This window comes from Canis lupus, chromosome 10, assembly GCF_003254725.2.
Source record: "Canis lupus dingo isolate Sandy chromosome 10, ASM325472v2, whole genome shotgun sequence".
NCBI lineage: Eukaryota > Metazoa > Chordata > Mammalia > Carnivora > Canidae > Canis > Canis lupus.
Genome location: NC_064252.1, coordinates 45,948,684 through 45,960,245, shown reverse-complemented (window position 1 = coordinate 45,960,245; position 11,562 = coordinate 45,948,684). Strand labels below are relative to the sequence as shown.

The window sequence follows — 11,562 nt, the reverse complement described above, 5'->3', positions numbered from 1 at the left end:
TGGAGGATAGGCAGAAAGCTTCCCCTAGGCTAGTTGGGAGCCCCGTCCTCACACAAGCCAGTCCATACAACCTTAAGCTTTCTAGGAAGTTCCTCTCCTACAGCCCCCACAGCTGCCACTTCCCCTTCCCAGAGTTCTGAGAAGCCAGGCCCCTCCTCTCCTGCCTTGCTCCCAATGCCCTAACTTCTCCCTTTGGCCAGAAGCCAAAGCTGGCTCCCAAGAGGCTGTGGCCCTGGTCTGGTTCCCAGCCCCACAGCTACCACTGTGGGAAAACACTGGAGCCTGGGCTACATTCCCCCTCTGGAGAGGCACAAGCAGGCACGGACAACTGTAGGGGCAGCTGCCCCAGAACTACGGGGAGGTGAGGCTAGTCCAGCCCAGAAGGTTTTAACCGAATGTCTTATCCCTATAGCAGTAACATTTCCCATAGCAGTATCATTTTCTTGATTTTATTCGTCAATATAAAAATACTCAAATATTTACAACAAATAAATACGCGAGAACACAATAAGTTACACTGTTAGGAGCCCTCCTCCTAGGGCTGGGAGAGGCTATGCAATATCCACAGCATGCCCACCCTCTTTCTTCCTCCCTCCCCCTCCCCCCCACACAACCTTTCCCAGCCCTGTAAGGGAGGACAAGTATAAAATACCACTGAACCCCCGGGCCAAGTGGGAGGCCCCTCCCACCCTTGCCCCAAACACACAGGAGAATCCATCTCCCTCCCCCCAACCCTGAAAACATTCACAGCCCTAGGAGCAGGACCAGGCCCACTCCAGAGCTCTGGACTCCCCCAAAGGGGTACAGCACCCTGCCCAGCCCACCCCCATATGTACATCGCTGACCCACACTGGGGACAGGTGGGGGTAGGAGAGGCAAAGTGATACAACCCCTTCCCCTTCATAGCTCCAATGACTCACCAGGAGGACCCCAGGCCAAGGGAAGACTTGACAGAAAAAGGAAGACTATCACACACACACACACACACACACACACAGGCACACGCACAGAAAAAGGAAGACTAAGTCACACACACGTGTGCACACACCCACATCTCCAACTTCTGCCTTGAAAAGTTTTGGCTGCTGGGGTCCCGTGTGTCCGTGATTCACAGCCCCTCACAGAGAGGAGGAAGATGCCTCCCGTGAGGCCGGTGCCCTGGTGAGCCACACCAAGTGGCAGTGCCCGTGCTGAGCAGAGCAGGTCCCCATGGCCGGGCAGGTGCTGGGCAGGGTCCGTCCCAGGCCGAGCCCGGTGCCCGCGCCATGTCCCTGAGGTAGCTGGTGCCTGTGCAAAAGGAGAGGCCGCGCCTCCCGCGCTGCCCCTGCGAGGAGGTGGGGGCCCCTCATACTGAGGACTCCTCAGGATTGGAGTCTGGCAGCGGCTGGCGCTGCTGCAGCTTGCGCCTCAGTTCGTCGGCCAGCTCCGGCAGAGGGTGCCCGAGCCCCCCGCGGTCCTCCCCGCCCAGCTGTAAGCGCACGTAGCCGTTGGCGTTTGAGTTCCGCCCACCCCCCAGGTGAAGCCGGGTGGGCGAAGGCAGGGGCTGGCCGGGGATGCCGGGAGGTGGAGAGGGGGGCGCGCCCCCGGGCTGGCAGCGTGCGTGTCCGGGCACGATCTTGAGGGAGCCGTCCGAGTAGTAGTAGCCCACGGGGTCCCAGAGTTTCTCATCGGTCTCCGGGCCGGGCCTGAAGGGGGGACTGGTGGGCTCCTTGGGCAGCTCCAGCGGGTACACCAGGGTCCTCTCTGCCGCCTTGGCGCCTTTCTCCAGCTCCTCCCGCAGCCGCCGGCGCAGTGACAAAACAAGCAGCAGCAGGACCAGGCACACGGCTCCCAGGGCCACCACGGCCAGCCACACCAGCCCCAGGTTTTCCAAGGGCGCTCGAGCCTCCAGGGTCACCGACGGGCCTGCCACCACAGCCACCAGGTAGCCTTCAGCGGCCAGCCTCGCCCCCTGCTCCTCCGAAAAGCAGTGATAGGCCCCGGCATGGCGGGGCTGGGCAGCCATCACGACCAGGGCCTGCAGGCGGGGGTCATAGAGGAAGGAGCCGGGCTGTTCTGCAGGCAGGTCTCGGCCCCCAAAGGTCCAGCGGGCATGAGCCAAGTTGGAGGAGAGGCGGCAGGGCAGCACCAGGTCTGTGCCTGCCACCACGGTGATGTTTTTGGGTATGAGCCTGACTGCAGCAGTAGAGAGGGAAGAGAGCAGAGTTAGCACAGGAAACCCAGGGCCACAGGGAGCAGCAGACGTTCTAGCTCATGCCCAGGGCCCATCCTACCCAAAGAGGGAGAAAAAAGGCAGCTCACCTTTTTTATTGCCACGGAGATTACAAATGCCTGACGTGTCTGAGACTGCCACGTGCTGGATCAGCAAGGACCTGTTTGGGGAAGCAGGGTCCATGGGCATCGTGGCTCCCACCAGCCTGCCCCTCACCCCTGGTCTCAGCACGTGCAAAGCCCCACTCACCCAGAGTGGCCACCCACGGCTATACAGCGGCTGGCGTTGACACTCCAGGCACAGTAGGGGTCCCGAGCGAGGACACAGTCAGCACAGGAGCGGTACTTCACGCAGTCGGCCAGGGGCAGCTGAACCAGCTGAGAGCGGGAGCCTGCAAAGAGCAGCTTCTGCAAGGGAAGCAGGACACAGGGGGGGTCAGCCAGGCTGGGACACGGCCCAGGGCCAGCTCAGACTGCTGCATGGGAGTGCAAGAGCAAAGGTGCCCACGGAGGAAGAGGGCCGTGTTCAAGTCTGAGGGGGGAATCGAAGGACCGAAGAACACACAGAGGGCTTACTAGAAGCCAGACACAATCCTAAGCACCTTAGAGATGTGACCTTCTTAGATAAGAAGAGTGGAACTGTGAGGCTGAGGAATATAATCACACACACACACACACACACACACACACACACACACTCCAGTACGGTATAAATAGTGCAGGAAGTGTGTTTTCCGCTAGGCCCATTTGCCCTCACAATAGCACGAGCATAATATAAGGTGTTTTCCTCTGTTTGAATGGTGACTGCCAATCCATTTGTTTCTTCAACCATAGACCTTCTTTCTGCCACTATTCCATGTTCTGGAGAACAATCTGAGCCACAATAGTTGGTCAAGGCAGAACACATGAGAGTTCAGGGGAGTCACAAAGCAGACCAGAAGGATTGGTAGGATGCAAGCCGAAGCAGTGCTTCAGACGAACAGTCAAGGGACTGGAGGGCTGGGACCGGGCAGCAACGGGGGCCAGTAGGAAAGCCAGTGTCATAGGGCGTCCTGAACAAACAGCCCCAGAGGCCCACTCAGCAGTGGCCCCACCAGAGAAGAGGCTGTACGTAGCAGAGACACAGCACAACCTCAAGGGGTCTGAAGGAAGCATGGGGAGCAGCTGCCAAGGCCCAATTCTGGGAACACAGCCCCGTGGGGACCTGGCTATATATAACGCCCGCGGAGCGCAGATTCCGTTAGCACTCTTGTTTCCTGGAACCCGCCCCAAGCTAAGCGAGGTGTGTTCCAGTGCCCCTCCCCACCCCGGCAATGGCCAAGCAAAAGACAAGGGAAGGCGGAGGGACAGAGTGGGGTGCTGATTACTACCTTGCTCCGGGATAGAACCAAGCTTTCCACAGGCTCCTGGTCAAACACCTGCAGCTCCTCAATCAGGTGCACCCAGGACCCCAGGCTCACAGCCTTGAGTAGCCAGCCGCCTCCTGTGGGGGTTGGGGGAAGACAGGTGTAAATGAGAGGGCACAGGGCCCCAGGGGCCGCTCCAGATCTCCCTACCCCAGACACCCAGCTTCGAGCAGCCATGCCCACATCCCCAAGTGCCTACCTGTGCCAATGAACAGCACCGTATAGGTGGCTCCATCAAGCCCCGTAACCCGGTCAGCCACCAGGTGAGTGAAGTTGGTGTCCTTCTTCACAAGCAGAGGCCGGTTCCAGCGAGGCCCTACCTGCTCCTCCATCAGTGGGTGCTTCTTGATGAAGTTGAGGGTGTTATCAGGCAGCTCCAGAGAGCTGGTGTAGCCATGGCGCCGGTGCCAGTTGTTGATGCACTGGGGGTGGGGCGGGGAGGGGGGTAAAGGGGGGACAGTGGTCAGCATGTGCGGGTGGGTACTGCAGCTGAGGCCAGAGCCCATCCCTGCTCTGGAGGACTCACCGAGCCTGGCCGCGGGCTGGGTACAGGGTCGGTATAGCGGCCCCACTTCTGGGCTTGCTCACGGTACTCCTTGTAGGGACCCTCGAATACCCTCTGGATCTCTTCCAGCTGGTACTCGCAGACTGCTGACATGTCCACATCGCCCCTGTCACAGCAAAGGAGGGAGCCCTAGTGTCACACATGGTGCCTCCTTTACCCCAGTCCATGGCATGTACAGGGAAGGCAGGGCCCACATAAAGCAGTCATGGGCGTGTGCAATGGAAGGTCTGCTCTAACATACCACTTGGGGGGTGGTGGGGGCACTGCGCAGCTTTCTCCCCACCTGCCGTGGCAGGAGGGTGCTCTGCAAAGAGGCAGATGCCCAACATCCTCCCTGGCTTCCAGTCAACTGACTACTTGGACTTTACCCAGAGGCCTGCACCGATTGACCATCCCTGACCCGAAAACCTCCTCCTCCCCAACCCCCCAAGGATTCCTGGCCAACTCACCACCGGGCCCGAAAAACCCCGAAGAAGGTGGTGTTGTGCCAAGAGGCCTCCTGCAGCGTGTGCAGTGCCTGCAGTTGGTTGAAGTAGAGCTGCCAGTCGGGGGCAGAGCACACCAGCCTCGCCTTCAGGAACGTGGTCCACTTCCTCTGCAGGGTCCGTGCACCCCCCATGTCTCCCTGGCAGATGGCAAGGGGGCACTGTTGGTCAGTCCTGCCAAGCCAGCAGGGCTCCCAGGGCTCACCACTGCAGGACTCCGTACCTTGCAGACCCGGGCTACCCGAGCCACCACCTGTTCGGCGTAGCAGTCATATTCCACCGCTCGCTCGCTGAAGAAGAAGTAGACCTTGTCATCGTCCCCCGTGAAGCTGCCCACACTCTCCGGTATGTAGGCAGAGCCAACAAAATGCGGTTCTACAGGAAGGGGAGGAGGGTTAGTGAGTGGTCCTGGGGCCCTTGCAGGGCCCCCCACCCATGGCTCTCCCTCTCTCCACGCCAGCTCCTTGGGGCTCACCGTTGAGCCAGAAGGCCAGGTATTCCGTCTTCATGGAGTGGTGAGGCCCCATGTTACGCAGGATAACGGGCTCTGTACCTAGGAAGTTGTTGAGCGTGGCCGAATACAGCTCACCGTCTATGGGAGACAGAGGGTCAGGCAGGCCAGAAGAGACATGAAGACACATTCAAGCCACGCAGACCCAAACGAGTTTTGGGGAATGCCCCAGTCTGCAGTGGGGACAGCCACTCACCCACAAGGAGGCCAGTGTGGCCCTTAGCTGGGTCATAGGGACATTTTCCCTTCCCATCCTCAAACTCTCCACGCTCCAAAGTGAAGGTGAGCATGTCCTAGGGGCAGGGAAGAGACAATAAGGATAAGATGCAGAATGCTGGGGGGTCCAGAGAAAGGTAAAGAGGGGGATGGAGGGGAGAAGAAAGAACTCACGATGTAGGTGCACTTGGGCTGGAAGGCGTAGGTGCCGCAGACATACAGGTGGGAAGTGTTGTAGGGCTGCAGGAAGCGGATGAAGTTGAAACACTCCGTCTGGGAGAAAGAGGCATTCATTTAGAGTGGGACATGGGACACAAGGACCAAGAATGGGTCTGGGACAATGGGAGAGGGTCAGGGTAGGGGGGAGACAGCACGTGCCATGAGGCCTGGCCAGTGGAAGTACTGAGGCTCTGGCTCTCCTGGCCTACTCTGAGCACCCACCTGGTTACTCTTCCCTTTCTGGATGCACTCGGCCTTCTTCTCAGCTGGTGCCTCCCAGGAGATCTGGGAAGGGGGCAAAGGGAGGCATGTCAACATCTCAAGTACACAGTAAACATGTGCCCTGAGTATGTGCCACAAGCATGGCCTGTGGCAGCCACACAGGGATACCACAAATAAGGATACACAGACCCCATTCTCTGGGAGTTTATTTTAACAGAGGACAGAAACCCTAGACTGCCCCAAAAGCTGCAGATGAGGGAAAAGCATGCCCACTCTGCTAAGAGGGTGGGCCTAGAGACTGAGCAAAATTTCCACAGAGGAGAACAGGGTTGAGGGGACAGCTTGATCCAGCAAAGCCTCTCTGAGTCCTGCCACTCTCACCACGCCTGTGTGCCTCCCGCTCCCCCACCTCTCACCGCTCCTTGCAGCTCCAGAGCCTCCACGCTGAAGACAAACAGGGCTTCCCGGGCCCCCACATAGAGAAGCCCTGTCTGCTCAGTTAGGGTCAACGTCAGGAAGTCCTGGGTGCCCGATTGGGAGAACCGCCGTACTACTGTGGCCAACTCTGCAAGGACAAGATGGGAGTCAGTAGGGTGGTGAATGGGCAGGCCTTCCTGGGGCTCTATCTAGGCAGCCCCCCCCCCCCAGTCAGCCTTCCTCTCCATAACAGTCTCCTGGGCCTAATCACTCGTATTGACTACATTACAGCCAGTACCCCACGAGCAGATGCCAGCTAAGCACCCTGACCGGTGATAATGGGCCTTCTCTAACAACCTTTTGGCTCTGCTAGCTCCACCCAAGCCTCCCTGGCCTTTCCTAGCCTGGGAGGTGGCAAATCTGGGCTGATGAAGAGGAAGGAAGGATATCTCAGCCACAGCTTCCGGCCAGAGGAAGCCATCAGACTGATGGCCCTCACTCTCAGGGTCAATGGCACCTCTGGCTGCAGAGCTGGGCTCTTCCCCCTCCCAGCTTCCTCTGCTACTGCTTCCTTCTTTGCTGCCCGGTGCCACATCAAGGTCCAGCCGGGCCCCAGCTCCTGATCCAGCAAAGCAGTATGTACAGAAATTGCCTTAGGAAACTCTTCACTCCAGCGGGCCTCAAATCCAGGCTGCCAGAGATACAAGCCTGGGGCAGGCAGGGATGGCAGGAGAGTGAGTTGGGCCTGGGAGGCCAGGCCAGGGTGGTCAGGGGAAGCCAGAGGCTAGGGACCAAAGAAGGCACTGAAGCCTCAGGGCCGGGAAGCCTTGTTGCTGTTCAACCATGAAAGGTACGACAACACTGATATAGTCTCAGGATTACTACGTCAGCACCCAAAATAGCTACCGACCTGTCCTCAGGGTCCCCCTAAACCAGCCTTAGTCTTTGGAGCCAGACACAGGCTGGCAAGGGAGGGCTTCATTAGCCCCCGTGTGGAGCCTGTGGGAGGTGAGCTCATCCCAGGTCCCCAGAGAACACAGATGATACAAACACCTGACATCACCTCTTAGTACAGGTGTGCTCCCGCAAAGGGCCGTCAGGGCTGCTGCTCCGCCCCCCGCAAGAACACGTGCGTAAACACATCCAGGGCCACCAGAGGGCACAAGTGTCAGGGCAGCAGAAGGGGTCTATTAGGGCTGATAAGGGAAGGGGGCTCCTGGGGCCAGAAAGCCAGAAAGATTTTGGGGAGGAGGGGTGATGACACTCTCTGCCTTATACTATCTGGGGTCAGTTTTCTCTGTGGGCTCATGCAAGTGCTAGTCCAGAAGTAAGACATAGGGAGAATGATACAGAATGGTCTCTCTTCCTTGCAAAACAGGGACAGCCAGGTCCTGTCCTAAGCCTCTGAAGAAAGGATATCCCAGGACTACTAGTTTTGGGTCCCTGGGGCCACTCTCTCTCATTTCTTAGAAAGCCGTGTTATAGACATTGGTGGGCTTCGAGCCCAACAGCAGAATAAAGCTGGCACAATCTAGGGGCCATCGCTCCTCTCACCCCACCAGTCCCTCCTGACCTCCCCTCCCCACATTGGTCTTCCTCCTGAAGACTAGGCACTCACCCCCAGAAGATACGGTCTTCCGGGGCACCAGGTTCCACCACATCTCAGCCCCAATGCCCAGGCCCCACAGCCCCACTGCCAGCAGCCAGACAGCCCAGTGTGGGGCCATGGCAAAAGCCTCCGCTCTAAGCTCCAGGCCAGCCGCCCTGCTGGGGGAAAAGAAAGGGTCAGAATCACAGCCAGAGAAAACAGACCGGAAGGGGGCCCACACAAGCCCAAGCCGGGAGGCGGGAGGCGGGAGGCGTGCTGACAGTACAGAAGACCTGATCAGGTCTCCCCAGGAGCCTTCTAGATTCCCCACTTGCCAGTCCTAGGAGCAGAGCCTAGGTCCCCTCCCACACCTGGCCTCAGCCCCCACAGCCTTCAAAGGAGGTGGGGACCCCCAGAGGGGAGGGGAGGAGCTGAGTCAGCTGGAGGGGTGGGCACTCCAAGAAACCTCTGGCCTCCAGGCCCTCTCCCACTCCCTCTCAACAGGAAGTTGTTTAAGAAAATTAAAAGGGGACCCCTTCCCCCACTCAGGCCTGACAGATTTGAGGATTTCTTAAAATAACCTCTGGAAGCAGGACCTGCCCCCAGTGGGGCTCCAGCCGGCCCCAAGATCTACTTCTGTCACGAAAGCCCCTTGGCAGGGTGAAGGGGCATAGGGTGGGTGGGTGGGTGGTTGCAGAAGGCCCCCACCGCCCCCAGGGAGCGGCCTTGATGCATCAGGCTGTGGGGTGCGGGCCCCGGCCTCTCCCCTCCCCCAGCGCAGACAATAGCCCGGCAGAGCCCCAAACCCGGCTTCCACATCAGCAGGGCTGAAGTGGGGCCGGAGCCGAAGGGGCCCAGCTTCCCGAGGCCCCTTTGTTGCCCAAGAAGGGAGGCAGGAAGTGGGTGGGATGGGCGTGGAAATGACCAGGGCCTCATCCTGTTCCCCGCACAGCCTCCTAGGAGACACTAGCCCTCCGGCTTTGGGGCGCGGGACGACAGCCGGCTCGGGTCTAATCAGGGATCTCCCGCGACGCTCTCAGGCGGGGGCGGGGGAGTCGAGGCGCGTGCGGGGCGCGAGGAGGGCTCCTCTCGGACCGCGGGGGACGCCCAGGGCAGGGCCGCCTGCTGCGCTACCCGCGGGGCTGCCCAATCTTCCCAACTCAGGCACTGCGCCCCGGGACCCGGCCTGGGCCAACCATCCGGATTAATTTCCACTGCCCCGGCCTTCCAGTGCCGGGTACGGAGGCACAGAAGCTGGGGACCTGCTCGCCCCAAAACAAAGGGTCCCCGCCAAGACCTGGTCCTCGGCCACCCCCCACCCCCAGGTTCTCCCCTCCCCCAGCTCCCGGGATTTGAATGCAAACAAAGCGGCGGCGCTGGGAGCGTGGCGAGCCCGGCCTGCGGACGCCCCCTGTCGGCCCAGTACCCCAGCTCTGGAAGGGCGGGGGGCTGGGGGTACGTTCACCCCTCCCCCCTCCGGCCCCCCAACACGCCCCCAGGCCTCCCTTGCCCCTTACCCTAGCCCGGGGCCGGGCCCCGCGGCGCGCTCCGAGACGCGACCAGCACGGCGGCGCCCCCACCCCCAGCTCCTCCCGGGGCGGGGAAGCAGGGGCCGCGGGCGGGGAGGGGGCCGCAGGAGCGCGGGGCCCGGGCGCGGCGCCCCCCACCCTCGCCACCCGGAGCGGCTGCAGCGCGAGCGCTCCCGCCGGGGACCGGGCGGCCGGGCGTGGGTCGGGAGCTTGGCTCTCCGGGACAGCCCGCCTCCCCGGCGGGGCGCGCGGGGGGCGGGGGGCCGCGGCAGGGAAACCCGATCCACAACATCGGCCACGGTCCAAGCCCGCCCCAAACTTTCCGTCGGGGGTGGGGGAGCCGGGGGCAGTTCGGGGGCCCGGAGAGGATCCCGGCCGCCGGCCCGACAGCACGGGGTCCCCTCTCCCCTTCGCCCCGCTGTCCCTGGCCAGTCCGCGCCTCCGGACGCTACGGCTGCGGGCGCTGCCTCCCGGCTCCCGACCCCCGCCAGGCAGCTCGCGGGGGGCGCAGGAGGGATCCCGGGCGGACTGCCGTCCCCGCCGCCACCCGCGCCTGCGCCCCCGGACCCTGTCCTCCGCGCGGGCGGCCGCCCCTGCCCGAGTCGGGGACAAAGCGGCGGCCCCGGAGCCCCGGCGCTCCCGCCCCGCGCAAGCCCGGCCTCACTCACCTCTTCTGCGCGGCTTGAATCCCTGGGCGCCGCCCTCGCGTTCGGCTCGGATCGCGGTCCGCCCCCACGCGCGCCGCCGCCCGCCCGCCCGCCCGCGCGCGCCCGCCCGCCCTCCTTCGCTGTCCCCTCCGCCCCCGCCCCTCGGTCCCGGCTCGGCTCGGCGCCCCTGGGCTCGGGCTCCCCGCGCCACCGCGCCACCGCGCCACCGCGCCGGGCGCCGGCTCTTTCTCCGGCGCTGCCGCCGCTCTCCGCCCCCTGCCCCTGACGTCAGGCGCGGGGGGGCGTCAGCCGAGGCCGGGGGCGGGACGCAAAGGCCAGCGCCGGAGGGGGCTGCGACCCGCCGCGACCCGCGGGGCCCCCGGCTCCCCTCCCGCGCGCTCCGACCCCCGCCCCTGCCCGCGCCCCGCCGCCCCGCCGCCCCGCCGCCCCGCGCCTCGGAGTCATCGTCTGCGCCACAGCGCGCGGAGGTGGGGCGGGGGAGGGACCCCGGGCACTGCCTTGGGGGTTCGGACTCACCCGGCCCTTCCGAGGAGTCCAGCGCCCCCCGCAAGGCCACCCGCGGGCCGGGCGCCTGGGCTCGGGAATGGGGCCGAGGAGCGCCCACGCTGCGGTCACAGGAACCAACGCGGGCAAGCCACCTCGGGGCGAGTATCCCAGGGAGGGGAGCGGGGGAAACCGAGGCTCTTCTTTGGGGCGGACCAGAGTGGTTTCTCTTTTGACCCCAGGGCCCCCCGGCTCCCCGCAGTCACGCTGGAACGAGTCTTACCAGCCGGGAAGACCCACTTATCTCCGGGGAGTCTGCCCCTCGGTCTTCATGCTCCACACCGAGGGACAGCGGCGCGCTTGCCCGGCTCCCGGTGAAGACGATCCTCCGGGAGACTCCTGTTGCACGGAGCCTGCCCCCAAGAAACGACTCCTTCTGATGCCACCGGAAGGCTGAACAACAAGTGACAGGAGCTTGAGCTCTCCTGTTCAGATGAAAGCGGCTGAGGGGAAGCCGAGCTGGAGAACTCCCACCTCTAGAAGCGCCTGCCCCCGCCCACAGCAGCTCCTAGAAGTCACTTGTGGCTCTGGCCTCCTTCCCTGGGCGGTGCTGGAGTGGACCTTGCCAGCTGGTCCTCGGAGCTGGGCAGGTGGACAAACCCCAGGGAAGCCGCCCCATCGGCACCCAGTCACAGATGCCTCCTCTTGGCTAGGGGCAAATGACAGAGGTAGAGAGACTGGAGCCCCGAGGCTTTGGTGGTAACTTTAAGCGAGAGCAGTCCTAGAGGGGAGGAACAGTGTAGAGCCCCGTCAGCAGATCTGGATTATAAATCAGTCCCGACAGGAGCTTTTGTTCTGAGTTAAAACTTGGCATCTGAAAATGGAGACCAGAAGAGTAGTGGAGATAATTGGGAAAAGCAGCCCAGTTTGGATTCAGTAACAATCGGGTCTTTGCTGGTACGCATAAAGGCCCCTTCTCCCCCACTGGCCAAAGCCACATTTCCCAGCTCCTTTCCACCAGGGGAAAAAAAAAAAAAAAAAA

The 11,562-nt window shown here is 62.3% G+C and overlaps 1 protein-coding gene across 4 annotated transcripts; it reads right to left on the bottom strand.

Moving 5' to 3' along the window:
• Positions 1 to 433: 433 nt before the first annotated feature.
• On the bottom strand, positions 434 to 11,562 carry SEMA4C (semaphorin 4C). Of its 4 annotated transcripts, none has more exons than XM_025464788.3 (15): positions 10,804 to 11,562; positions 7,871 to 8,019; positions 6,252 to 6,400; positions 5,836 to 5,898; positions 5,569 to 5,667; positions 5,375 to 5,471; positions 5,143 to 5,259; positions 4,891 to 5,042; positions 4,632 to 4,807; positions 4,144 to 4,288; positions 3,817 to 4,039; positions 3,582 to 3,694; positions 2,462 to 2,619; positions 2,302 to 2,372; positions 434 to 2,175 (listed from the first exon to the last, which is right to left on the bottom strand). In XM_025464788.3, exons 2-15 carry the CDS (start codon positions 7,977 to 7,979, stop codon positions 1,346 to 1,348), a joined length of 2,502 nt encoding a protein of 833 aa, XP_025320573.1. In that variant the 5' UTR covers positions 7,980 to 8,019; positions 10,804 to 11,562; the 3' UTR covers positions 434 to 1,345. The 4 variants fall into 4 exon arrangements, with proteins under 4 accessions (XP_025320573.1, XP_025320577.1, XP_025320570.1 ...); XM_025464792.3 differs by having other exon boundaries at positions 7,871 to 8,016; XM_025464785.3 differs by lacking the exon at positions 10,804 to 11,562 and adding an exon at positions 10,038 to 10,118 and having other exon boundaries at positions 7,871 to 8,016.